This window comes from Hypanus sabinus, chromosome 2 (genome assembly GCF_030144855.1).
Source record: "Hypanus sabinus isolate sHypSab1 chromosome 2, sHypSab1.hap1, whole genome shotgun sequence".
Taxonomy (NCBI): Eukaryota; Metazoa; Chordata; class Chondrichthyes; order Myliobatiformes; family Dasyatidae; genus Hypanus; species Hypanus sabinus.
The window spans coordinates 107,900,125-107,927,167 of NC_082707.1; the positions used below are offsets into that span (position 1 = coordinate 107,900,125).

Sequence of the window (27,043 nt, forward strand, 5' to 3'; positions counted from 1 at the left end):
GTCTCAGTTCTGATAGCTGTGTTGTGGTTTGAAGGGAAGGATTCCTGTGCTGAAATGGTTTTCAACATTTTCAAGGTTTACTGTCTTCACTCATGTGCTATCTGTCAAGGATTGGGTGGGGTGTCAGGAGTAAATTGGTTTATTATAGTCATGTGCCCCAAGGTGCAATGAAAAGCTTTGTTTTCAAAGATTTGTTTCCATATACAGTGCTGAAATTTGCAGCCATCATCCAGATCACATAGAGTGTCACATTTATAGAGAAATTGCACATAGCCTAAACGACACAAGGTAGATTCTGAGGACTGTCTTATCACTGTTAGTTTTCTAAGAGTCGGTTGGAAGCAGTTCTTCAGCCTGTTGTTTTGTGCTTTCAGACTAGGCAGGGGAGAGGAGAGAATATCGCAGGTGAGTAGGCTTTTCGATGAGGCTGACTGTGAGCAGTCTGAGGAGCGGAGATAGTTTCTGTCATGTGCTGAGTTGTGCCCACGGCTCTCTACAGTTTCTTGTGGTCGTGGGCTGAAAAGTTATTATAAGTTGGTGAATGTTGGTGTATTTCTTTACCTTCCTGAGGAAGTCAGCTGTTATCTGGCTGTGATGCTTGTGGTGTCAGCGTGGTTGGACCAAGCCAGGCTGTTGGTGATATAGGAATGTGAAACTACTTTGGCCTCAGAGTTCACGTCTGTTCTCCCTGACGTTGAGCGGATGAACATGGGATGTAAACTAATGGGAGCTATACTGCAGCGTACATCTCCCCGTATCACAGGCAGATACAACGAGACCACACAGATGTAGGGTAAGGAGAGTTTAGACAGGATGTGATGGGCAGCAGTCCCTGGAATATACTGCCAGAGAGAATATTGCAGGCAAATTCATCAACAGTGACTGGATGACCATAAGACAATAAGACTTAGGAGCAGTAGACCATGTGGCCCATCGAGTCTGCTCCGCCATTCAATCATGGGCTGATCTAATTCTTCCAGTTATCCTCATTCCCCAGCCTTCTCCCCATCACCTTTGATGCCCTGGCTAATCAAAAACCTATCTATCTCTGCCTTAAATGCACCCAATGACTTGGCCTCCACAGCTGCACGCGGCAACAAATTCCACAGATTTACCACCCTCTGACTGAGGTAATTTCTTCGCATCTCAGTTCTAAATGGATGTCCTTCAATGCTGAAGTCATGCTCTCTTGTCCTAGGGATGAGAACTTAGATCACTGAGACATCTCAGGCTATGTGCTAGAAGATAGGATTGATATGGATGGGTCCACTGGTCAGCATTGACATGCTGGGCTGAATGGCTGTATGGTTGTGGTGTGGGGGAGAGGGAGAAAGGCCCAGAAGCAAGAGCAGCCATCCAGTCCCTGGAGCCTGCTCCAGCACCCATTGCTCCCCTGGCCTTTTGCCCCAGTGCCTGCAGCAGCTCCTTCAGTGTCGACTCATATTGACTTCAATCAAACCGGAAGACTGAATCTCTGCAACCCACAAGGTCTGGAGGTTCACCGCTCGTATAAACAGCAGATGTGAAGCCACGATGCTTTGTTCACTTAGCCGGTTCATTGCTGTGGACTCTGATAGTCTGGTGCACATGATATGCCCCAGCACTCACATCTGACAACTTACAAACATAGAAACATAGAAAATAGGTGCAGGAGTAGGCCATTCAGCCCTTTGAGCCTGCACCGCCATTCAGTATGATCATGGCTGATCATCCAACTCAGAACCCTGTACCTGCTTTCTCTCCATACCCACTGATCCCTTTAGCCACAAGGGCCATATCTAACTTCCTCTTAAATATAGCCAATGAACCGGCCTCAACTGTTTCCTGAGGCAGAGAATTCCACAGATTCACCACTCTCTGTGTGAAGAAGTTTTTCCTCATCTCGGTCCTAAAAGGCTTCCCCTTTATCCTTAAATTGTGACCCCTCGTTCTGGACTTCCCCAACATTGGGAACAATCTTCCTGCACCTAGCCTGTCCAATCCCTTTAGAATTTTATACGTTTCAATAAGATCCCCCCCTCAATCTTCTAAATTCCAGTGAGTATAAGCCTAGTCGATCCAGTCTTTCTTCATATGAAAGTCCTGCCATTCCAGGAATCAATCTGGTGAAGCTTCTCTGTACTCTCTCTATGGCAAGAATGTCTTTCCTCAGATTAGGGGACCAAAACTGCACACAATATTCTAGGTGCGGTCTCACTAAGGCCTTGTACAACTGCAGTAGAAACTCCCTGCTCCTGTACTCAAATCCTTTTGCTATGAATGATAACATACCATTTGCCTTTTTCACCGCCTGCTATACCTGCATGCCCACCTTCAACAACTGGTGTACGATGACACCCAGGTCTCGTTGCATCTCCCCTTTTCCTAACTGGCCACCATTCAGCTAATAATTTGTTTTCCTGTTCTTGCAACCAAAGTGGATAACCTCACATTTATTCACATTAAATTGCATCTGCCATGAATTTGCCCACTCACCTCACCTATCCAAGTCACCCTGCAGGTGACTTGAACCCCTTGAACCCCTAGGCTATGTAGCAGTTCATAGGTCAACTGGTTACTGTGAACTACCCCTAGTGTGTGAGAGAGGGCTCAAGTCTAGGGAGAGGCAATGGGAATGTAGCAAGAATGAAATGGGCTGGCAGGACAGGAAGGAGGTGGAGTGAGTGGATGAGGGGTTGAGAGGGAAAGGGCAGAGGAGGTAGTGATAGAAGATGAAGGACAATGGGTAGGGTTGGAGGGTGCAAGGAGGGGAGGTTTGGGAGAAGAGGTGATGGGGAGGAAAAGCAAAAAGTAGAGTGAGAGAGGGTGAAGAAGGAGGAGTTTGAGAGGATGAGGAAAAGTTTGAGAGCATTGGGACAGAGGAGTGTGAGTGAGTGTTGGGACAGAGGAGTGTGAGTGAGAGGGTGAGGAGGAGGAGATTGAGTGAGAGGGTTGAGACGGAGAGTTTGAGGGAGAGGGTTGGACGGAGGAGTGTGAGTGAGAGGGTGAAGAGGAGGAGTGTGAGTGAGAGGGTTGGGATGGAGGATGATAATTTGGGGAGTTGTGGAGCTGAAAATACGAAGAGGGCGAGAACGGGGAGAAGATGGTGGTGTGAGGGTGGAGGAGGGGGAGATGGACGGGAGGATTGTGTGGTGGGCAGTGATGGGGTTTGACTCCTCATTGGTCACAGAGAGTGGCCAGAGAGTTGCTTCCTTGGTCTGATTATTTAGGCTTTTTGTTCCACAGGACTGTCTGGAAGGTTCGAGGGATTTCCGGGAAGATCAGTGCTCTGCCTTTGATGGGACTGATTTCCAGGGAAAGAGGTACAAATGGCTGCCATATTACGGAGGTGAGCAGGTTCATGGATTTTGATGACATTGTAAACCCTTCCCTTTGTTAGCCTGCTTGCCAGAATGGTGACCCCTGTCCTTACACCAACGGTGCTGGCTGCAGTTTGTAGGGACACTGAATAGCAGTAAGCTCTGTTTACAATGGGCAGTGTCTTTCCTGAGCGTCACATCCCCCTCACTGATAAAGTGATAATCCTCTAGGGCGGGGGTCGGCAACCTGCGGCTCCCGAGCCATTTGTGGCTCTTTCACCTCTGTGCTGCGGCTCCCTGTGGCTTTGGGAAATAATTGGTCAGTATTTAATTAAAATGTATTTTATGTTAGTTTGTTAGCTTTTGAAATGTAATTCTAAATTTGAAGATTATGGTGATCTTGTACAATCTAAGTGTGGCGACACATTTCCTCACAATTAGCCAGCATTCCGGCTAAGGGAGATAGCCTACGGGGGTTTGTGAGTACGCGTCTTTTGCAGCATCTGCGTCCATGGGGGCTGGGTTGAGGGAGGCTTAAAAGCAAGGCTGTTTAGTTCGAATAAAGTTACCTTTGACTGCAGTCTTTATTTTAGCGCTGCGTGTAGCGCTACACCGCTACAACGTGTTTTTTATCGCTATTAATATACATCACCACTGCCAATGCCTGACACCCGCCAGTGCGCGCTTTCTTTTAATTCTTCGATCCAAGGTAGGCTACCTATGTAGTAACCTTCAACCCAACGTCTTTTTTTCAGAGTTCAAAATGTTTTTGTTGCATGCAGAAATGTAATTTCGTTTTCTCTGCAGGAGTTCATCAATTTCAAAAATGCAACACATTATAGTTTGTTTATACATAGCATAAAGGCAAAAAAAACCCGTTGTATGCAGTGTTATTTCATTTTGTGGCTCCCAGTGTTTTCTTTTCTGTGGGAAATGGGTCCATATTGGCTCTTTTAGTGGTAAACGTTGCCGACCCCTGCTCTAGGGTCAGTACTTCCCAGTGTCATTGGTATTAATTACTATCACATACAGTGAACAACTTGTTGGTATGCCTTCCTGACAGGTTGCTATGTAAGGAGGTACGTTGAGATAGTAGAAAAGGATAACAGAATGCAGAATAATGTGTTACAGGGATGATGCGGAGCTCATAGACATAGAATGTGCAAGGCCAGGGCCAGGTTGGCTGGTCAATCAAAGTTCATCTTTATCACACACTAGTTCCATTCAGGAGTCTTATATCAGTGGGGCTAAAGCTGTTCATGAGCCTGGGGTGTGATGGGAGAGGGCAGAAGGAAGAAAGGCCAGTGTGGGAAGCAGCTTTGATTATGTTGTCTGCTTTCCTGAGACAACAGGAAATTATAAATGAAAAGCAATGTGAGGAAGCTGGTTTTCGTGATACACTGTGCTGTAAGCACAATTTTGCAATTTCTCCATGCTCAAGAACAACTGCATTCCCATACAACTCTTGTATGATAAGAAGGCAGATATGGTTGTTTCCAGTGTCTGTTCTTTAAAGGTTCATGATTGACCATAAAGCAGTAGACTGACTCATCAATAGCTTTGCAGCAGGGTAAATGGTTTGTTTCTCTGAGAGAAAAATGAAAAAAGTCTCCATCTGACTGTGTTTGGGCATATGATTGTGTTTGGGCATATGATTGTGTTTCCTAACTTTATCTTGCGCTTCAGAGGTGTTGAAAATTGTGAAAGAATTTGATAAAGAGCCGGGGCAAAGGATGGGTGATGTCAGTCACACCACAATCCTGATTGGGTAACTGTGTACTCGTGCTCTACCTGTGGCAGCCCCTGACAGTGTCACCATTACTCCAAACTTCTCATTTAGCTCTCGACAAATCATCAAATTCACATCCATGTTCCAGCATATTTATCCCGTTGGTACAGAAGCTTTTTCGTTGACATGGGTTATGGACTGTTGTTTGGCAACAGGCAAGTTTTAGCTCAGCAGTAATTAATTCTGTTTTTTTCCTGGACTCAAATTTATCTGAGGACTCTGGCTACAACACAGAAGCTGCTCAACCCATGGACCAGGTTCAGCAGTGCAGCTGAGAGCAGAACAACAATGGTCTTTCAGACAGAGCCTGGGATTGAGGGTCGTACCTTTGCACTGGCCATGTGGGAATCACAGTCTGCCCAGAAGGCTGTGGGAGAATGGGGTGGGTGATTTTTGAGGTGGACTACTCTTACACAGGGTTCACAGACCTGCTACAGGTTCTCAAGAGCAACCTGGAATCTTTGCATCCTCCAATCATAGGGTTTGAAATCAAGTGTACCTTTAGGGAGCCTGCTGTCAGAAATGTAAATGAAGTGGACTGTCCCACAAAGCTGAAGTGAGAGACGGCCTCAGTTCTGGGACATTTCACAGGACTGGATTCTGATATTTGTTCAAGTATATAGAAGGCTCGGCAGGTATTGTGCTGGTGGTTTAAGGTGCCTACTCTAGATCATACATAAACTAGGGTCACTGTTGCTCAATATTCCATTAAGTTGCAGTTTCGATCTTCAAACCACCAAAAGTTGTGCTGGCAACGTAACGTAAGTGGAGAAAAGTACGGAAAATGCTAGGAACCACGGTAGCATAGCGGTCAGCAGGACACTATTACAGCTTGGGATGTCCTGCACAGAGTTCAATTCCAGTACAGTTCTGTAAGGAGACTCTGTATTTCCTCACTATAGAATGGCTGGGTTTCCTTGGGTCTTCTGGTTTCTTCCCACAATCCAAAGAGATACCGAGTAGGTTGGTTGGTTATTGTAAATTGACATGATTAGATTAGGGCTAATTGGTTTTCTCGGGTTGCTGGGGCAGCAAGGCTCAAAGGGCCAGAAGGGACTACTCCATACTGTATTGCTGAATAAATACAATAAAATTAACTTGGGTCAGGCAGCAACTCTAGAGACATTTTGTACTGAGACCCTTCATCAAGACTCCTTAAGGTTCTTAGCCCGGTACTTCAACTGTTTCCTTCCAGAAATGCTGCTGAGTTCCTCCAGCATTTTGTCTGTGTTGCTCAAGATTTCCAGCATCTGCAGAATCTCATGTGTGTGAAAACAGAGTACATTTCATCACTGATGGAGTTAATTGAATTGGAATAGGTTTGTATTACCACATGTACCGAGATACAGATGACCGGCTGGTGGCACAGTGACATTAGCACCGGACTCCGGAGCGAGGGTTCCCGAGTTCGAACCCAGTCAGGCTGCTCCCAGACATGCTGTAGGGATGCTTCACTGCAGCAAGTCCAGGAAGGCTTGTGAAGGTAGAGGGTAAAATGAATACAGCAAAACACACTGAAATCCAGGAGGTACACCTGATGGCCGGCTGGTGGTGCAGTGACATCAGTGCTGGAGTCCATAGTGAAGGTTCCCGAGTTCGAATCCAGTCAGGCCACTCCCGGACATGCTTTCCATCTGTGCCAGGTCGAGTGTTGAGCTCGCAACTCGACCTCGTTAAAAAAAACAACTGCGCTGTGAGAAGGACGTGGGGGGCCACTCACAGAATCTTTCCTCCAAGACAACCACTTGAAAAAAAAAGTGGTTGCTGCGGCTCTGGCAGAGTATGGCACACAAAAAAAAACGAGACACAGGAAAACGTTTGTCCATACAGGTCAAATCTTTACACAGTGCATTGAGGTAGAACAGGATAACACAGTAACAACACAGAATAAAGTGTAACGGCTACAGAGAAAGTGTAGTCTAGGTAAATAATTAAGTGCAATATCCTGGCTAGAAGGTTTGCTAATCCTACTCAGCAGAATTTAATCACAAACAAGAGAACAACTGCAGCTGTTGGAAATCCAAGCAACACACACACAATGCTGGAGGAACTCAAAAGGCCAGGCAGCAACAATGCTAAAAAGTACAAATGAGGTTTTGGGCTGAGACCCTTTGGCAGGACTGGAGAAAAAAAAAGATGAGGAATAGATTTAAAAGGTGGGAGGAAGAAAGATAAACACAAGGTGATAGGTGAAACAGTTGGGGGAGGTGGGGGGTTGGAGGGGTGAAGTAAAGAGCTGGGAAGTTGATTGTTGAAAGAGATACAGGGCTGGAGAAGGGGGAATCTAATAGGAGAGGATAGAAGACCTTGGAAGAAAGGAAGGGGAGGTGATAAGGTGAGAGAGGGAAAAGGAGATGGGGAGTGGTGATGGAGAGGGCGGGGTTTGAGAAATCTATGTTCTTGCCCTCAGGCTGGAGGCTACCCAGACGGAATATAAGGTGTTGCTCCTCTAACCTGAGTGTGGCCCCATCGTAACAGTGGAGGAGGCCATGGATAGACATATAGGAATGGGAAGTGGAATTAAAATAGGCGGCCACTGGGAGATCCCAAGCGTAGGTGCTTGGTAAAGCAGTCTCCCAATCCATGTCTAGTCTCACAGGAGGCCACGCTGGGAGCAACACAATATATAACCCCAACAGACTCACAGGTGAAGTGTTGCCTCAACTGGAAGGAATGTTTGGGGTCCTTAATGGTAGTGAGGGAGGAGGTGTAGCACTTGTTCCACTTGCAAGGATAAGTGTCAAGAGGGAGATCAGTGGGGAGGGATGAAGGGACAAGGTTTGTCGCATAGAATGGACAAGGTCTGATCCCTATGAAAAGCAGTAAGTGCGGGGATCCCGGTTGAGATGGCAGAAGTTATGAAGAATTATGTGTTGGTGGGGCAAATGCAAGGAGGCAGTGAATTGATAAAGGCAAGATCCTGAACAGTGGTGCTGAGCAGAGAGATCTTGGGATTCAAGTTCACAGGTTGATAAGGTGGTTAAGGCTTGTGGAATATTTGCTTTTATTAGTCGAGGCACTGAGTTCAAAAGTCAAGAAGTTACTTTGCAACTTTATAAAACTCTGGTTGGGTCACATCTGGAGTATTGCATATAGTTCTGGTTGCCCCACTATAGGAAGAATGTTGAGGCTTTGGAGAGGGTGCAGAAGATGTTTACCAGGATGCTGCCTGGATTAGAGGGCATGTGTTACCATGAGAGGCTGGATAAATTTGGGCTGTTTTCTCTAGAGCGCTGGAGGCTGGGGTGAGATCTGATAAAGGTTTATAAGATTATGAGAGGCATAGATAGAGTAGACGGGGAGTATTTTTTACCCGGGATCTAATATCAAAGGGCATACATTAAAGGTGAGAGGGGCTAGGTTCAAAGGAGATGAGAAGGGTAAGTGTTTTGCTCAGAGTGGTTGATGCCTGGAATGTGCTGCTTAGTATGCTGGTAGAGGGAAATATATTAGAGGCTTTTAAGAGATGTTTGGATAGGGACATGGATTTGGGGGATTGTGTAGATAGGAGGGATTAGTGTTTGGGTATTTTTGAGTTGCTTTTTAGCTGGTTTGGTACAACACTGGGCCAAATGGCCTGTTCCTATGCTGTACTGTTCTGTAATTCTGTTGTGAGCACAAGAGTCCATCATATACTAGGGAGCCATTGAATAATCTTATAACATTGTAGCAGGAGCTGTCCTTTGGCCTGATAGTACATGCTTTCAGACTTTTCAATCTTCTGCTAAATGGGAGAGGGTTGAAGAGAGACTGTCTGAAGTGAGTGGAGTCTTTGGCTGATCTAGTAAAGTACAGAGTCCATGGTTTCTGTGACATACTGAGCTGTGTCCACAACGCTCTGCAGTTTCTTGTGTTAAGGAAAAACTTCTCCCAGAGAGTTGTGGGTGTCTGGAATGCACTGCCTCGGAAGGTAGTGGAGGCCAGTTCTCTGGATGCTTTCAAGAAGGAGCTAGATAGGTATCTTATGGATAGGGGAATCAAGGGATATGGGGACAAGGCAGGAACTGGGTATTGATAGTAGATGATCAGCCGTGATCTCAGAATGGCGGTGCAGGCTCGAAGGGCCGAATGGTCTACTTCTGTACCTATTGTCTATTGTCTATTGATCATGTGCACAGCATTTGCCATGTCAAGCTGTTTTGCATCCGGATGGAATGCTTTCTATAGTATCAATGTAATGGGGGCATGCCAGAGTTTTTTAGCACCTGAGGATGTAAGAGGCATGGGTGAATTTTCTTGAATATACTTGGTTGACCAGTACAGATTCTCAATGTTCACTGCTAAGAATGTCTATGTGTTGGAGCAGGACAGACTATTGATGTCACTCCTAGGAAGCTAAAGCTGTCAACCTCACCCTCCATACTATTGGATAGTACAGCACAGAAAAAGTCTCTTACGCTCACAACACCCATGTCAACCTTTTTGTCCATCTATGCTAATCCTATTTGCCCACGTTAGGGCGATATCCTGCTACACCTTGCCTATCCAACTACCTGTCTAATTGCTTCTTAAAGCAATTAAGAATAGTGATTGTATTTGATTGCACCACCTCCTCTGACAGTGCATTCTAGATATCTACCAAATTAGATCCCATTTGGAACTACTTTCTCTCACTGTCACAGAATTGGTGGCTTTGTGGTCAAGTTTGTGGATGATACAAAGATAGGTGGAGGGGCAGGTTAGTGTTGAGGAAGCAGGAAGTCTGCAGAAGGACTTAGACAGATTAGGAGAATGAGTAAAGAAGTGGCAGATGGAATATAGTGTAGGGATCGTTGGTTATGTAGTTTGGTAGAAGGAATAAAGGCATGGATTATTTTCTAAATGGGAAGCAAACTCAGAAATCAGAGATGCAAAGGGACTTGGGAATCTTCATGCAGGATTTCCTAAGGTTAATTTGCAGGTTGTGTTGGTGGCAAGGAAGGCAAATTCAATATTAGCATTCACCATCAGAGTAAGGATGTAATGCTGAAGCTTTATTATCATTGGTCGGGCAGCATTTGGAATATTTGGCCTTTGGGCTCTATCACTTCGCAACACAATATCCTAACTTTTGTAGCAACACACACAAAATGCTGGTGGAACACAGCAGGCCAGGCAGCATCTATAGGAAGAAGCACTGTCAACGCTTCGGGCTGAGACCCTTTGTCAGGACTGGCCAGAATGAAATTCCATCTGCTGATGCTCTACCCAACTTACTGACTGATCTATATTGTGTTGTAGGATTAGACAACCTCCCTCGCTATCCACAACGCCACAAACTTTGGTGTCTTCAGTAAAGGTTCTACACGACTATCTTCAGTGAAGACTGTATGCTTAGTACAATTATTTTCCTGGCTGAGGTGGGCACTGGTGAATAGATAAATCAGGAAAAGCTGGTGATCCATAAGAAGGCCATTCAGTCCATCAGGTCTGCTCTACCATTCCATCGTGGCTGATTTATTATCCTTCTCAACCCCATTCTCCTGCCTTCTCCCTATAACCTTTGACATCCTGTCTAATCAAGAACCTATCAACCTCCACTTTATTGAATTGAATTGAACGAGTTTTATTGTCATTATACATAGGTACAATGAAACTCTGTTTGGCTTCCTCTCAGGCAATCAAACAAAGCGGTAGATAAAACAAGACAGTAATAGAAACAGTATTAAATAGATAAGTAGCAGAAAATACGTTACAGCAGCACCAGAATGACATTGTAATGCACAAAGTATTTGAGTTAGTGCAAGTATTTAAGTACTTGTGTGTGCTCGCAGTTTCATTCATTGTTCTGTGGGAGTGGTCACAGCTCTGGGGTAGAAGCTGTTCCTCAGTCTATTTGTTCTGGTTTTTAGTGTCCTGAACCTTTTGCTGGACGGAAGTGGGTCAAATAGGGAGTGGCTGGGGTGTGTGGTGTCTCTGGTTATACAGCTTGCTTTCCTCCTGAGTCTGGTGGAATAGATGGTGTCCAGTCCTGGGAGCTCTATCCTGACAATTCGCTGGGCCACCTTCACCACACGATGCAGGTCTTGTCGCTCAGCGGCTGTGCATCTGGCATACCACACTGTGGCGCTGTTGGTCAGGATGGTTTCAATTGTGCTTCTGTAGAAGTTAAGCAACAGCTTTTGTGGGAGTTTGGTCTGTTTCAGCTTTCTGAGGAGGAATAGTCTTTGATGTGCCTTTTTTACAAGCAGCGAGGTGTTAGTGTCCCTATCAACCTCCACTTTAAATATGCCCAATGCTTTGGCAATGAATTCCACAGTTTTGCCACCCTCTAGCTAAAGAAATTCATCCTCGTTTCTGGACATCCCTCTATCCTGAAGCTGTGGCCTCTCATCCTTGACTCCCTCACTATAGAAACTTAAATATTGCATTTGCCTTCCTTAATACCAACTTAACCTGTAAGTTAATCTTTAGGGAATTCTGCACAAAGCTTCCCAAGTGCCTATGTATATCTGATTTCTGAATTTCTCTCCATTTAGCAATGCCTTTATTCCTTTTACCAAAGTGCATGGTCACATATATCCTTTCAATATTTGATAGGTTTCAGTGAGGTTCATCCTCATTCTTTAAAGTTTCACTGAGTACAGATACATCAAACAGGTCCAGATACATCAAACTCTCCTCATATGTTGACCCATACAAAATGCTGGAGGAACTCAGCAGGCCAGACAGCATTTATGGAAAAATGAAAACTTGACATTTTGAGCCGAGACCCTTCATCAGAACTCAGCCATAATGTCAACTATATACGCTTTTGTACATTTGTGTGTGTTGCTTGGATTTCCATCATCTGCAGATTTTCTCTTGTTTGTCATTTGTTAATCTTTTCATTCCTGGAATCATTCTTGTGAAGCTCCTGTGGACCCTCTCCAATGCCAGCACATCTTTTCTTAGATATGGGGCCCAAAACTGCTCACATTGCTCCAAGTGTGGTCTGATCAATGTCTTTGAGCACAGCCCAAGCTGAATGGCATTCACTCATGTCTCTCCCCCTCTCCACCCCCTGCTCTGACACACATCCTCACATCCTGCTGCCCTTTGACCTTCCACCATCCCAGTGCTTACAGGGACTGTCTCTCTGAGCAGAACTTGTCACCATGTAAAGTATGCCTCCTTCTAGAGCATCTTAATAAATGCAGGAGGTGTGGCACAGGCAGCAGGTGAGGGAACTCCACAGAGGGCTGTGGACCAAATGTTGGCAGGTTTGGTATTGGAGGGTAATGGTGGGCACTGACGGGGCAGGTCAGAAGGCTTGCCTATGTACTCTATGACCCTGCATATTAAAGTATTGTGCTTTACTTGAAGGACATGGCAGTTGGGGAGTTCCTAACTGATCATACACTGCAGTGTTCCATATGACATGTGATAATGTTGTACTACTGTAATGGGAAATCCATGACACTCATGTCAAGCAACACACGCAAAATGCTGGTGGAACACAGCAGGCCAGGCAGCATCTATAGGGAGAAGCATTGTAGATGTTTTGGGCCGAGACCCTTCGTCAGGACTGATGTCAAATCAGGATTGCACACACAAGCAGAAGCACATGTTGCTAGTTTTTCAGGAAAGGTTGAATATAAAAGCATAACACCGTAAGTCATAGGAGCAGAATTAGGCCACTCAGCCCATTGGATCTGTTCCACCATTCCATCATAGCTGATTTATGATCCCTCTCAATTCCATTTTCCTCCCTTCTCTCCGTGACCTTTGACATCCTGAACATAGAACCTATCAAACTCTGCCTTAAATACACCCACGACCTGGCCTCCACAGCCACCTGTGGCAACAGGTTCCACAGATTCACCACCCTCTGGCTAAGGAATTTTTTCTTCATCTCAGTTCTAAGTGGATGTCCCTCTATTCTGAGGCTGTTTGCTCTGGTCCTAGTCTTCCCCACTATAGGAAACATCCTATTTATATAGGCCTGTCAATACCTCATAGGTTTCAATGAGATTACCCCTCATTCTTCTAAACTGAAGCAAGTGCAGGCCCAGAGTCATAAGATATAGGAGCTGAATTAGGCCATTCAGCCCATCAAGTACTTCTCATATGTTAACCATTTCATTCTTGGGATCATTCTCATGAACCTTTTCCGATGTCAGCACATCTTTTCTTAAATAAAGGGGCCAAAGCTGCTTACAATACTCCAGGTGTGGTCTGACCAATGTCCATAAAGACTCACCATTGCATCCTTGCTTTGTATTCTAGTCTTCTTGAAAGGAGTTCAATTGCTTTCCTTACCACTGACTCAACCTGCAAATTAACCCTCAGAGAACCCTACACAAGGACACCCAAGTCCCTTTGCACCTTGATTTTTTCACCATTTAGAAAATAGTCCATGCCTTTATTCCTTTTGCTAAAGTGCATGATCATGCATTTCGCTACACTGCACTCCATTTAGCCACTTTGCCCATTCTCCTAATCTGTCCAAGTCCTTCTGAAGACACCCTACTTCATCAACTCTACCTGCCCCTCCACTTTTCTTCGTATTGTCCGCAAACTTGACTACAAAGCCATCAATTCATTCCTCCGCAACACTGACATATAACATTAAAAAAAATCGGTTCCAACACTGACCCCTGTGGCCCCACCAGCCACCGGCAGCCAACCAGAAAAGGCCCCCTTCATACCCTCTCTTTGCCTCCTGCCAGTTAACCAATCTCCTATTGATGCTAGTATCTTTCCTGTGATACCATGGACTCTTAACTTGTTAAGTAGCCTCATGTGTGGCAGCTTGTCAAAGGCCTTCTGAAGATCAAAGTAAACAACATCCACTGACTCTCCTTTGTCTATCCTGCCTGTTATTTTCTGAAAGAATTGTCAGGCAAGATTTCCCCTTTAGAAAACCATGCTGACTCTGACCTATTTTATCATGTGTCTCCAAGTAACCTGAAATCTCATATTTAATAATAAACTCCAACGTCCTTTCAACCACTCAGATCAGGCTAACCGGCCTATTTCATTTCTTCTGCCTCCCTCCCTTCATTACTAATGTCTTCATAATCTCTTCAGCTACATCTTACAGAGTCCTGGGGTGTAGTCCATCTGGTCCACCTTACCTACCTTCAGACCTTTCAGTTTCCAACGCATCTTCTCCCTAGTAATAGTAACAACATTCACTTCTGCTCCCTGTCATTCTCACATTTCTAGCATTCTGCAGGTGTCTTCCACAGAGAAGACTGCCATAAAACTGTTATTCAGTTTGTCCGCCATTTCTTTGTCCCCATTACTGTATCTCCAGTGTCATTTTCCAGTGGTCTCATATCCATTTGTGCCTCTCTTTCACTCTTTATAAATAGGATAAAACTTTTGTATCCTCTTATACTATTAGCTAGCTTGCCTTCATATTTTAATGTTTTCTGTCTTTATAGTTTTTTCATTGCCTTCTGTTGGTTTTAAGCTTCTCAATCCCCTTAATTCCCATTAATCATTGTTCTATTATGTCCCCTCTTTAGCATTTATGCTGATTTCCCTTGTCAGCCACAGTTGCCTCATCTTCCCTTTAGAATACTTCTTCAGCTTTGGGATATATTGGAATTGCCCCCAGAAACTCCAGCTATCATCTGCCATCATCCCTGCTCGTGTCCCCTTCTAATCAACTTTGGCCTACTCCTCTCTCATACCTCTGTAATTTCCTTTATTTAGCTGTAATATTGATATATCCAATTTTAACTTCTCCTTCTCAAACTGCATGGTGAATTATATCATATTATGATCACTGGTGTCTTCTTTTACCTTAAGCTCCCTAATCAGATCTGGGTTATTACATAATACCAAATTCATAATTGCTGTTCTCCTAGTAGACTTAACCACAAGATGCTCCAAAAAGCTATCTCATAGGTATTCTACAAATTCTCACTCTTGGGCTCCAGCACCAACCTAATTTTCCCAATCTATCTGCATGTTGATTATCATAACATTGACTTTTTTACGCATCTTTTTTAATCCCCGTTATAATTTCTACTCCAAATCCTGGCTAGTTTTCAGAGTCCTCTATATAACTCCTATCAGTTTCTTAACTTTTCTGTGGAGTGCAGGAGAATGAGGGGCGATCTTGCATAGGTATACAAAATTACCAGGGATATAGATGGGGTAAAAGCATGGAGGCACTTTGCACTCAGGTTGTTTGAGACTGGGACTAAAGGTTGTAGGTTTAGAATGAAAGGTGAAGTATTTAAGGGGTATCTGAGAGGGAACTTCTTCACTCAGAGGATGGTGTGAACGTGGAATGTGCTACAAGATACAAACACAGTAGTACATGCACACAGATACACTGAACCATACACAGACAGACATGAGCTAGCAAACAATATCAAAGTGTAAAAGCTTTTAAAGTATGCAAAAAATAAAAGAGAGATGAGACTGCTAGAAATTAAGGCCAGAAAAATAATGATGGGGACAAGGAGATGGCAGATGAACTTAGTATTTTGCAACAGTCTTCACCGTGGAAGACTCGAGCAGTGAGCCAGATGTTGTATCACGTGAAGGAAGAGAAATGCGTGCAGTTACTATTTCAAGGGAGAAGGTGCTCAGAAAGCTGAAAGACCTAGGGATACGTAAGTCACCCAGACCAGAACTGCACGCTAAGATTCTGAAAGTGGTAGCAGAAGAGATTGTGGAGGCATTAGAAATGATCTTTCAAAAAACATTGGACTCTGGCATGGTACCAGAGGACTGGAAGATTGCAAATGTCACTCCACTCTTTAAGAAAGGAGGGAGGCAGCAGAAAAGAAATTATAGACCAGTTAGCCTGACCGCAGTGGTTGGGAAGATATTGAAGTCAATTGTTAAGGATGAGGTGATAGAGTACTTGGTGACACAGAACAGGATAGGACAAAACAGCATGGTTCCCTTAACAGAAAATCGTGTCTGACAAACCTATTGGAATTCTTTGAGGAGATTACACATGGGAGATTCTGGGAATGAAAGGGTTATCATATGAGAAACGTTTGATGGCTCCAGGTCCGTACTTGCTGGAATTCAGAAGAATGAGTGAGGGGGGATCTCATCGAAACCTTTGGAATGTTGAAAGGCCTAGACAGAGTAGACATGGAAAGGGAGTTTCCCATGGTGGGAGAGTCTAGGACAAGAGGGCACAGCCTCAGGATAGAGGGGTATCTATTTCAAATAGAGATGCAGTGTAATTTCTCTGGTCCACTCATCCCTCCCACCCAACACCTGCCCCGACACATCCTCCCTCAACTCTATCTAGGGACCAAAGCAGTCATCTCAGATGAGGCAGTTATTCTCACATAATCATCCAGGGTTATTTATTGCTTCTGGTGCTCCCAACATGATCTGCTGTACATCAGGAACACCAAACACAGACTAGGCGACCACTTTACCAAGCACCCGTCTTCCATCCGTCTTGGCCTTTCGGAGTTTCTGGTCACTAGCCCAGACCTCCTGCTGTCTGCTCTCTTCTCTTCCAGTCCAAGCAGGGGTCTCACTGTCCATTCCCTCAACAGATGGTGTTCCTCACTAACACTGAGCTCTTCACCCTCCCACAGCTTCCAATAAGTGTGAGCTGAACTGCATCCCTCAGGGGGAGAACTTCTACTACCGACATAGCCGGGCAGTGAAGGATGGCACGCTCTGTGAGCCTGGACACCGCCACATCTGCATACAGGGCGTCTGCAAGGTAAGGCTGACTGCTGGCTGGGCTGAGGAGCAGGACGCCTTCTGGCTGCTCTCCGCACTCCTCACCCACAGAAGATGCCGCTCCTGTCTGCTCAAATCTCTGGGAGCTTCCTTACTGCTTATCCCTCATTGCATCTCACCACTCACCAGGGCCCTCCACCTCACTCACCACTCACCGGGGGCCCTCCACGTCTCTCACCACTCACCAGGACCTCCACCTCACTCACCACTCACCGGGGGGCCTCCACCTCTCTCACCACTCACCGGGGGCCCTCCACGTCTCTCACCACTCACCGGGGGCCCTCCACGTCTCTCACCACTCACCGGGGGCCCTCCACGTCTCTCACCACTCACCGGGGGCCCTCCACGTCTCTCACCACTCACCAGGGCCCTCCACGTCTCTCACCACTCACCGGGGGCTCACACCTCTCACCACTCACCAGGGCCCTCCACGTCTCTCACCACTCACCGGGGGCCCTCCACGTCTCTCACCACTCACCGGGGGGCCTCCACCTCTCTCACCACTCACCGGGGGCCCTCCACGTCTCTCACCACTCACCGGGGGCCCTCCACGTCTCTCACCACTCACCGGGGGCCCTCCACGTCTCTCACCACTCACCGGGGGCCCTCCACGTCTCTCACCACTCACCAGGGCCCTCCACGTCTCTCACCACTCACCGGGGGCTCACACCTCTCTCACCACTCACCAGGGCCCTCCACGTCTCTCACCACTCACCGGGGGCCCTCCACGTCTCTCACCACTCACCGGGGGCCCTCCACGTCTCTCACCACTCACCGGGGGCCCTCCACGTCTCTCACCACTCACCAGGGCCCTCCACGTCTCTCACCACTCACCGGGGGCTCACACCTCTCACCACTCACCAGGGCCCTCCACGTCTCTCACCACTCACCGGGGGCCCTCCACGTCTCTCACCACTCACCGGGGGCCCTCCACGTCTCTCACCACTCACCGGGGGCCCTCCACGTCTCTCACCACTCACCGGGGGCTCACACCTCTCTCACCACTCACCGGGGGCTCACACCTCTCTCACCACTCACCGGGGGCCCTCCACGTCTCTCACCACTCACCAGGACCTCCACCTCTCTCACCACTCACCGGGGGCCCTCCACGTCGCTCACCACTCATCGGGGGCTCACACCTCTCTCACCACTCACCGGGGGCCCACACCTCTCTCACCACTCACCGGGGGCTCACACCTCTCTCACCACTGACCGGGGGCCACACTTCTCTTAAAACCTCTTAGATGTTTTAAGAGGGACAGGGCAGGCAGGGAGTGTGGTAAAAGTAGGGGAGGGGGAAGTAGCATTGTCAGTCAGGATAGTATCACAGCTACAGAAAGGGAGGACACCCTGATAGCAACAGAGACTCTGAGGAACAGATTGCAAGGCAGCTTTTGGAAAGGAAAACACTATTCTTTGAAGAATTAAACCTTATCATGTGTGGGACCAACATCCTGGTGGATAGATTTTGTAGAGCTGTTGGGGAGGGTCCAAACTAGTTTGGCAAGGGGATGGGAACCAGAGTGATAGGTTAGGGAATGTGGTAGTTGGTACACAAGAAGATGGAGCATGTAGACAGTCTATGAGGAAGGATAGGTGGTTGATAGGGCAAGGGGATAGGGTGAAGTGAGTCTAATTCAATGCAAGAAGTATCAGGAGCAAGGGTGATGATCTGAGAGCATGGGTTAGTTATCAGAACGACAATGTTGTGATCATCACGGACACTCGCCTGTCACAAGGGCAGAAATGACTGCTGGATGTTTCAGGCTTTAATTGGAGCATGTTCCAGGGTTGCGGTGGATTAAGTTGGTTGGTGGGGGTGGCATTGCTAATCAGGGATAGTAACCCATCTTCAGAAAGGGGGAGGTGGCTTGGAGATCATGGAGGAATTGTCTTCTGAGTCGTGTGGTGGAAGTCTGAAGCAGGAAGGGAGCAATCACTCTATTGGGAGTATCCTATAGAACCTCCTACAGCACCAAAGCCACTGAAGAACAGATTAGGAAGTAGATTCTGGAATGGTGCAAAAATAACAGGGTTGTTTTCATAGGGGACTTCAACTATTGATTGGCAGCTCCTTAGTACAAAAGGTTTAGATAGGTGGATCCCTGACAGGTCAGTTCGAGGAGAAGCCATACTGGATCTGGTACAGGGTATGAACCTCGGTCACTTGGTGGGTGAGTATTTCAGAGACAATGACCATAACTCACTGACCTTTACCATAGCTTCAGGTAGGGATCAGGGCAAACGGCAATATGGGAGTGTGTTTAATATGGGGAGGTGAATTATGGTGCTATTACGTAGAAACTTGGAAATCTGAATTGGGAACATGTACGCAGGCTAATAAACAATGGGAATGTGGAAGTTGTTTAGGGCTCTGTTTAGGTTAGTCCCAATGAGCCAGGGAAGGAACGATCTAGTCAACCAACTAGGAACCAGTATGCAACATCTAGTCAACAGGAAGAAAAAAACGTAATTACTGTTTCGAAAGCAAGAATCAGACGGTCTCTAGGGAATTACAAGTTATCCAAGAAGGAGTTTAAGTATGGACTGAAGAGAGCTAGAAAGGGGCATGAGAATTAAGGCGAGTAAGATTAAGGAAAAAGCTCTAGCTTCTACTAGTATGTGAAGAACAGGAGGATGAGTAGAGTGGGGGGAGGACTGATCAAAACGTGCCTGGAGTCAGAGGAGGTGGGGAGGCCCTAAATGAATACTTTGCCTTAGTGTTCACTATTGAGAGGGATCTTGATGTTTGTGAGGACAGCGTAATGCAGGCTGATATTGTGGAACATATGGATGTTCAGAATAAGGGTGTGCAGGAAAACATTAGGGTAGCTATGTCTTTGGAAGTGTATGGGATATACCCCAGATTTCTACAGAAAGCGAGGGAAGAGATTGCTGCACCTTTGACGATGATCTCTGTGTCTTCTCTAGTCTCCAGAAGATTGGAGGGTGGCAAATATTATTCCTTTGTTCAAGAAAGGTAATAGAGACAACCCTGAGAATTAAAAACCATTGAATCTTAGTTCAACGAGGGCAAACTATTGGAGGGGGTTCTTAGAGATAGAAATTAGCATGTGGAGAAATGTTCTTTGAGGAAGTAAGTAAACAAATGGATGAAAACAGAGCAGTGGATGTGGTGTATATGGATATTATTAAGGCATCTGACAAGGTTTCCATGGAAACTCATTCAGAATTTAAAGAAGCATGGGATCCAAGAAAACTAGGCTACATGGATTCAGAACTGATGACAAAAGGTGTAGGAGATGAAACTAGGAGGTTAGTGACCAGTGGTGTCTGCAGGGATCTGTTCCCTGACTCCTGTTCTTGGTGATTTTTATGAATGACTTGGATGCAGAAGTGGAAGACTGGGTTAGTAACTTGCAAAGGACATGAAGATTGGTGGTGTTGTGGACAGTGTAGAAGGTCGCCTCATTATGGAAGGATGCGGAAGCTTTGGAGAGGGTGCAGTTGGAAGTTACCAGGATGCTGCCTGGATTAGAGAGCATGTCTGGTTGAACAAGCCAGGGCTTTTCTCTTCGGAATTAGGGAGGAGTGTGAAGTGATTCGCTTTGGAAGGTTGAACTTGAAGGCAAAATACAAGACTAATGGTTAGAGTGTGGAGAAACAAGGGATCCATGCATCCCTCAAAGTTATCACACAAGTTTATAGGGCTATTGAGAAGGCACATGGTGTGTAGGTCTTCATTAGTTGGGAATTGAGGTCAGGAGTTGTGAGGTAATGTTGCAAGCTGATCAGACCACACTTGGAGAATTGTGTTCAATTCTGGTCACCTCATTATAGAAAGGATGTGAAAGATTTGGAGAAGGTGAAGACAAGATTTACCAGGATGCTTCCTGGATTGGAGAGAATATCTAATAAGGGTAGGTTGAGTGAGCGAGCAAGGGATTTTGTCTTTAGAACAGAGGAGGATGAGAAGTGACTTGAAAAAAGAGTTGAAGATAAAACGAGGCATAGATTTAGTGGACATTTCTTTGGATAGAAACGGCTAATACGATGGGATATAACTTTAAAGTGTTTGGAGGAAAGACAGGGAGAGGGTGATATCAGAGGTTACACAGAGACTGCTGGGTATGTGGTAGAGACAGGTACATTAGGGATTAAGGCACATGGATGAAAGAACAATGGTAGGCTGTGCATGAGGAAAGGGTTAGAGTATTTTAAATGGTCAATACAACATTGTGGGCAGAAGGGTGGTCATACTATGGTCTGTCATAATATATATACCTCTGTCAGGACATCCACCCCACCCCACCCTCCAAATCTGTAATGCCCCAGGGAAAACAAAACCTCTGCCCTTTTCTGGCATCCCTCAAAGTGAACAACCCATTCTAGTCAACATGCTAGTGAATTCGACCTCTCTCTCTGCAGTGCAAACCCTTCCTCCCTGTGTGCTTTCCGTCTGAGCAAGTCCCTATGCCTCTCGATAACACTGGCTTTCCTCATTCTAGACGGTTGGTTGTGACAACACGTTGGAGTCATTACAGACTGAGGACAAATGCTTGGAGTGTGGAGGGGACGGCAGCAGCTGTTATGAAGTCGGGGGGATATTTGACACTGTTGATTTGCCCAAAGGTATGGTGCTGTGATCCATTCCTGTCTGTGTAGGTGTGTTATGTGGCAGACCAGTGAGTCATCACCACTCATTTCTCACAGCAGGTTACAACCAGATCCACGTCATCCCCATTGGCGCCATGAGTATTCACATCCGGGAGGTGCTCCCAACACGCAATTTCCTTGGTAGGTCACAATCTTTCTCATCTCTCCCTACCACCTACTCTGCATCAGGATGTGAGGTGCGAGGATGGACATTGACTCCTCAGGTGCTGCTGTTCATCCTCCCACACCTCCTACTGAGTGTTTGTGATGCTGAGACACTCTCTGTCTGCTCCTTCTGGGAGAACTCCACACAGAATCACCACAGCTGACTCTTCAGCATTACCACCACCATCCTGATGATGGCCAGTCAGTCTGGGAATTCTGTTGGATGTGGCACAGGCAGGAATGGTTCCTGGAGACTGGAGTAGAATTGCTGTGGAGAGTCAGAAATTGACATGTCCTGTACCCCAACACTACCTTCCACAAAATCCCCTTTGTCTGGATGCTGGGTCTCAGAGTCCCTCTCCCATGGGACTTTGCACACCACTCGGATCCCCACACTTGCCATCACATTTGCCCTCACCCCTTCTCGCTTCTCCGCCTCACTCCCCCCACATCAACCCTCACACTCACACTCCCCCTTACACCTTCCCTCACTCTCCTCTGTCCCCCTCATTCGCCACCTCACACTCCCACTCATCTCCCACTCAGAATTCCCCTCACATGCCCCCTCCTCACTCTTCCCCATTGATATTCCTGCTCCTCCTTCACTGGGGAGCAGAGGCTTCGTTAAAGCGAGGACATACTGAGTGCCCTAGTGAACGATGAATGCCCCTTTCCTACCACCTGATCTGCATCATTAACCACCCCGTCGCCCTTGGTTCCAGGCCCCCCCAGCAATAGAGGCCATTCAGCCTGTTAGTGTGTGTTGGCCCAGTATAGAGTCCTTGCTGCTCCCACATTCCCAGCAATTACCCTATGGCCTTTTGAGTTTCCCCCTATCTGACCCTCCTGAGCCCATGCAGACCCCACTGACCCTCCCTCGATCCCCACTGCACATCCTGCGTCGTCCAGCGGTAATCCCCGGTCTTTCTGTCTACAGCCCTGAGAAACGCCCAGGGTGAGTACTACCTGAATGGAGAGTGGACCATCGACTACAGTCGCACTCTGCACATCGCTAGCACACTATTACACTATGCACGCGGATCTGAGGGAGACCTGGCACCCGAGGTGATCCACGCACGAGGGCCCACCTCTGAGCCCCTCATCCTCGAGGTTAGTGTCACAAGCACAGAGCCTGTAACTAGGGTAGCAGGCTACACAGGCACCAGATCCCTCACCGAGGGAGGGGCTCTCCCTTCCTGAGTGAAAGATCCTGTCTCTTCACAAACTGAGAAATTGTCCCCCGAGCAAGACATCCTCTCTGAGCAAGTGAAGGCTCATCCCCTCCCGAGTGAGCGTGCCTCCACTGACTGCTCTCTGAGCAAGAAATTAGCCCCTCTTCTGAGAGGGAACCTCCCTGAGAGGGCTCATCCCTGAGTGAGGGATCCTCCCCAAGGAAGGCATTTCCTCAGGGCACATGAGGAACCTTCCTCAGAGAGCAATCCTCTCTCAAGTGAGGAAACCTCTCCTCGCTCTGGGTCAGGATCTGTCGTATTAATGATAAGACTCTTGACAGTGTGGAGGATCTTGGGGTCTGAGTCCATAGCACACTCAAAGCTGCTGCACAGGTTGACTCTGTGGTTAAGAAGGCGTACATTGCATTGGCCTTCACTGATCGTGGAATTGAGTTCAAGAGCCGAGAGGTAATGTTGCAGCTATATAGGAGCCTGGTCAGACTCCACTTGGAGTACTGTGCTCAGTTCTGGTTGCCTCACTACAGGAAGGATGTGGAAGCCATAGAAAGGGTGCAGAGGAGATTTACAAGGATGTTGCCTGGATTGGGGAGCATGCCTTATGAGAATAGGTTGAGTGAACTCGTCCTTTTCTCCTTGGAGCGATGGAGGATGAGAGGTAACCTGATAGAGGTGTATAAGATAATGAGAGGCATTGATCGTGTGGATAGTCAGAGGCTTTTCCCCAGGGCTGAAATGGCTAACATGAGAGGGCATAGTATTTAGATGCTTGGAAGCAGGTACAAAGATGTCAGGGGTAAGTTTTTTTTTACACAGAGTGATGAGTGTGTGGAATGGGCTGCCGGTGGCGATAGGGTCCTTTAAGAGACTCCTGGATGGATACATGGAGCTTAGAAAAATAGAGGGCTATGGGTAAGCCTAGGTGGTTCTAAGGTAAGGGTATGTTTGGCACAGCTTTGTGGGCGGAAGGGCCTGTATTGCGCTGTAGGTTTTCTATGTGTCTATGTTTCTAACACCCCGATTGTCCCCAGGCTCTGGAAACTCAACTGGACTGGTCACTCACACTCTCAGTGATGAATCCACCTGGCACTATTGAGACAATCCAGCTGGATTCTGGTCAGTGAAAACTCCAGGATGGTGTCAGTGGGGAGCTGATTGTGTTGCAAAGACAAAGAGCATGGAGACAAGTCCTTTGGGCTACTGTGACCCTGCTGACCATCGACCTTCTCATCTTCATCCCACTTACACACACACGTTTCCCCCACTATCCAAAAGTAGAGCATTCTTATGAAACCTTTCGTAAGCGGAAATGGCGTAAAGCGAAGAAGCAATTACCATTAATTTGTATGGGAAGAATCTTTGAGCGTTCCCAGACCCAAAAAATAACCTAACAAATCATGTGCTATTTGGTATAAAACCTAAAATAACACTAACATATGGTAAAAGCAGAAATGATATAAATACACAGCCTATATAAAGTAGAAATAATGGATGTACAGTGTAGTTTCACTTACCAGAATTGGGAAGATTTAGCCAAAACCGATTTGTAGAGGAAAAAAATCAGCACGTACACGCATGCGCACACATCTGCCCGCGCAAGGCTTCACGGTCATGGTAGTCTTTCTTGAGGTAAACACAAGTTTAAAGTGGGTGCCTTTTTTCGTAAAAGTGAAAATCCTCTTCAGATTTCTTTCGTTTAGTGATAACAGGTTCTAATGTAAACAACAACACACACAAAATACTGGTGGAACACAGCAGGCCAGGCAGCATCTATAGGGAGAAGCGCTGTCAACGTTTCGGGCCGAGATCCTGACAAAGGGTCTGACGAAGATGCTGCCTGGCCTGCTGTGTTCCACCAGCATTTTGTGTGTGTTGTTGTTTGAATTTCCAGCATCTGCAGATTTCCTCGTGTAGGTTCTAACGTAGGTCTTTTGTAAAAGTGAAGTGGCGCAAAGCGAACTTTCGTAAAGCAGGGGATACCTGTACGCACACACTCACTCATGCGCATACACACACACTCACATATGCACACACTTGCCCACTCACACACCAACACACCTACATGCACACACAGACCTACACACAAACACACACACTCACATACACTTACGCAGACATACACACACACAGTCACTTATGCACACACAGACACACGCACATCTATAAACACACACAGACCTACACTCATGCACGCACACACACTCACATACATACACATGCTCACACACAAAGGCACACACACAGGCACACATAAACAGATACGCACACATACACATACACCCATACAGACACACACACACTCTCACACACACACTCACACACCACTATAATCCTTTCACTAACTATCCCCACTAAGGGCTTATTCTGAGTGGCAACATTATCTAGGAGTGGGGGTGGGGGTGGGTAGAACACCTGGAGAAGCTTCAAACGGCTAGTGGGGGAACGCTGGTCATCCTGTACTCTTGAAGACCCCACCAGTTACTGTGTAAATCCTGCCAAGTTAAAGTCACAGGGAGCATTGAGTGACTGGGGCTGTGCATGGAACCTTGGCCCTGCATTTTTGGGACACCCCAGGCCACAACTTGTGAACTGCTGATAGCCACAGCCGCTGGAATTTGTTAGATATATAACCCAGAAGCAGACCACTCATCCCAATACATCCATGCTGGCCTTCACATGATATGTGTCACTGGTCACATTCCCTGGCCAATGGGGAAGTCACAGTAACCTCTCTCCAAGGAGTACCAGATCGACGTACACCTTTTCTGGAGGAGACCATTTGCTCGGCCGTATGTTGATTTCAAAAGCACCAATGTTACATGTGAAATTACCTCTTGTGTCTTTGCAGATCATTAGCCAGGAGCCCAACCACGGCATTGAATACAAGTATTACCTCTCACGCCGCAGGAAGCAGTCACAGGGTTACATCTGGAGTATGGGCTCCTGGAGTGTGTGCAGCAAAGAATGTGGGGGTGGTGAGTGACTGTTTCTAACACATCTCCCCATTCCCTCTCAATGAAATTCTCTATAAGCAGGCAAAGCATCTTGTGACCAGAGGATGATCAGGGGTGTTTAACAAGCCAGACAGAAAAACTCTGAGTACAATGATCTCCACTCTAAGTATACCCAATGACTAGATCTCCACAGTTATCTGTGGCAACGATTCACCCCTGGTAAAATGCTCTAAATGGATGTCCTTCTAATCAGAGGCTTTGCCCTTTAGTACTAGACTTCCCCCATTCGGGGCAGCATGGTTAGCACAATGCTTTCCAATATCAGCAACCCAGGTTCAATTCCCACAGCTGCTGGTAAGGAGTTTATACTTTCTCCCTGTGACTACGCGAGTTTCCTCCAGGTGCTTCTGTTTCCTCCCACATTCCCAAGATGTACTAGTTGGTAGTTTACTCGGTCATTGTGTATTGTCCTGCGATTAAGCTAGGAACAAATCGGGGGTTACTGGGTGGCGGGGTTCGAAGGGTCAGAAGGGGTCTGTTCCATGCTGCATGCTAAATAATCGATATTGTTTCAGTGAGGTCCCCACTCTATATTCAATAGTATTGAGTATGGATCAATGAGATTTCTACTCTATATTCAATACCGCGTATGTTTCAATGAGATCCCCACTGTATATTCAATGCGATCCCCACGCTATATTCAATAGAGAGTACATTATCAATGAGATCCCCACTCTACTTTCCATACTGAGTATGTTTCAATAAGCACTCTCTCTATATTCAATACTGAGTACGTTTCAATGAGATCCCCACTGTATATGTAATACAGGCAGTCCCCGGGTTGTGAACGAGTTCCATTCCTGAGTCCGTCTTTAAGTCAGATTTGTACGTAAATCGGAACAAGTACTTCTGGTATTATTCAGCATCAGTTAGTCAAACATTTGTCTTAGTATATAGTATATATTTTACCTTTCTATGCATATAAAACACTTAAGAAACATATGTATTCCAATAATTAAATCACTGCATTGCTTAGTAATAATTGTAGCTTTCATTGGGGCAGGGCCTTTCACATGCTCCATTATTCTCACTTTATCTTTTAAAATTGTTCCGATCGTTGATCAACTGTAGCCTAATGCTTTTCCAATGACCGATGATGTTTCACCTCTTTCCAAACACTTTATTATTTCCAGTTTATTTTCAATCGTGATCGCTCCCCGTCAATGGAACAGAAACACTGCGGGTGGTGCGTCCCGAGCTCCGCCAGGTCCTAAGGACCACCGCACTGAATTCCCCGGGTCCTAAAGTCCACCGCACTGAGACAGGTTAAATGGGACAAGTGGGAGCTGTGATCCCCACTCTATATTCAATACTGAGCACCTTTCAATG

General features: G+C 46.4%; 1 protein-coding gene across 8 annotated transcripts in view; it reads left to right on the top strand.

Moving 5' to 3' along the window:
* Positions 1–27,043, top strand: part of paplna (papilin a, proteoglycan-like sulfated glycoprotein) — a 610,770-nt gene that overhangs the window by 62,866 nt on the left and 520,861 nt on the right. For 7 of the 8 annotated variants that reach the window (XM_059951694.1, XM_059951720.1, XM_059951737.1 and 4 more), the window contains 6 exons: positions 3,226–3,328; positions 16,578–16,708; positions 21,198–21,321; positions 21,403–21,486; positions 22,448–22,620; positions 25,549–25,675. In XM_059951694.1, coding sequence (XP_059807677.1) covers positions 3,226–3,328; positions 16,578–16,708; positions 21,198–21,321; positions 21,403–21,486; positions 22,448–22,620; positions 25,549–25,675 — 742 coding nt within the window. The remainder of the gene's footprint in view (positions 1–3,225; positions 3,329–16,577; positions 16,709–21,197; positions 21,322–21,402; positions 21,487–22,447; positions 22,621–25,548; positions 25,676–27,043) is intronic. The other variant, XM_059951703.1, reaches the window with a different exon arrangement.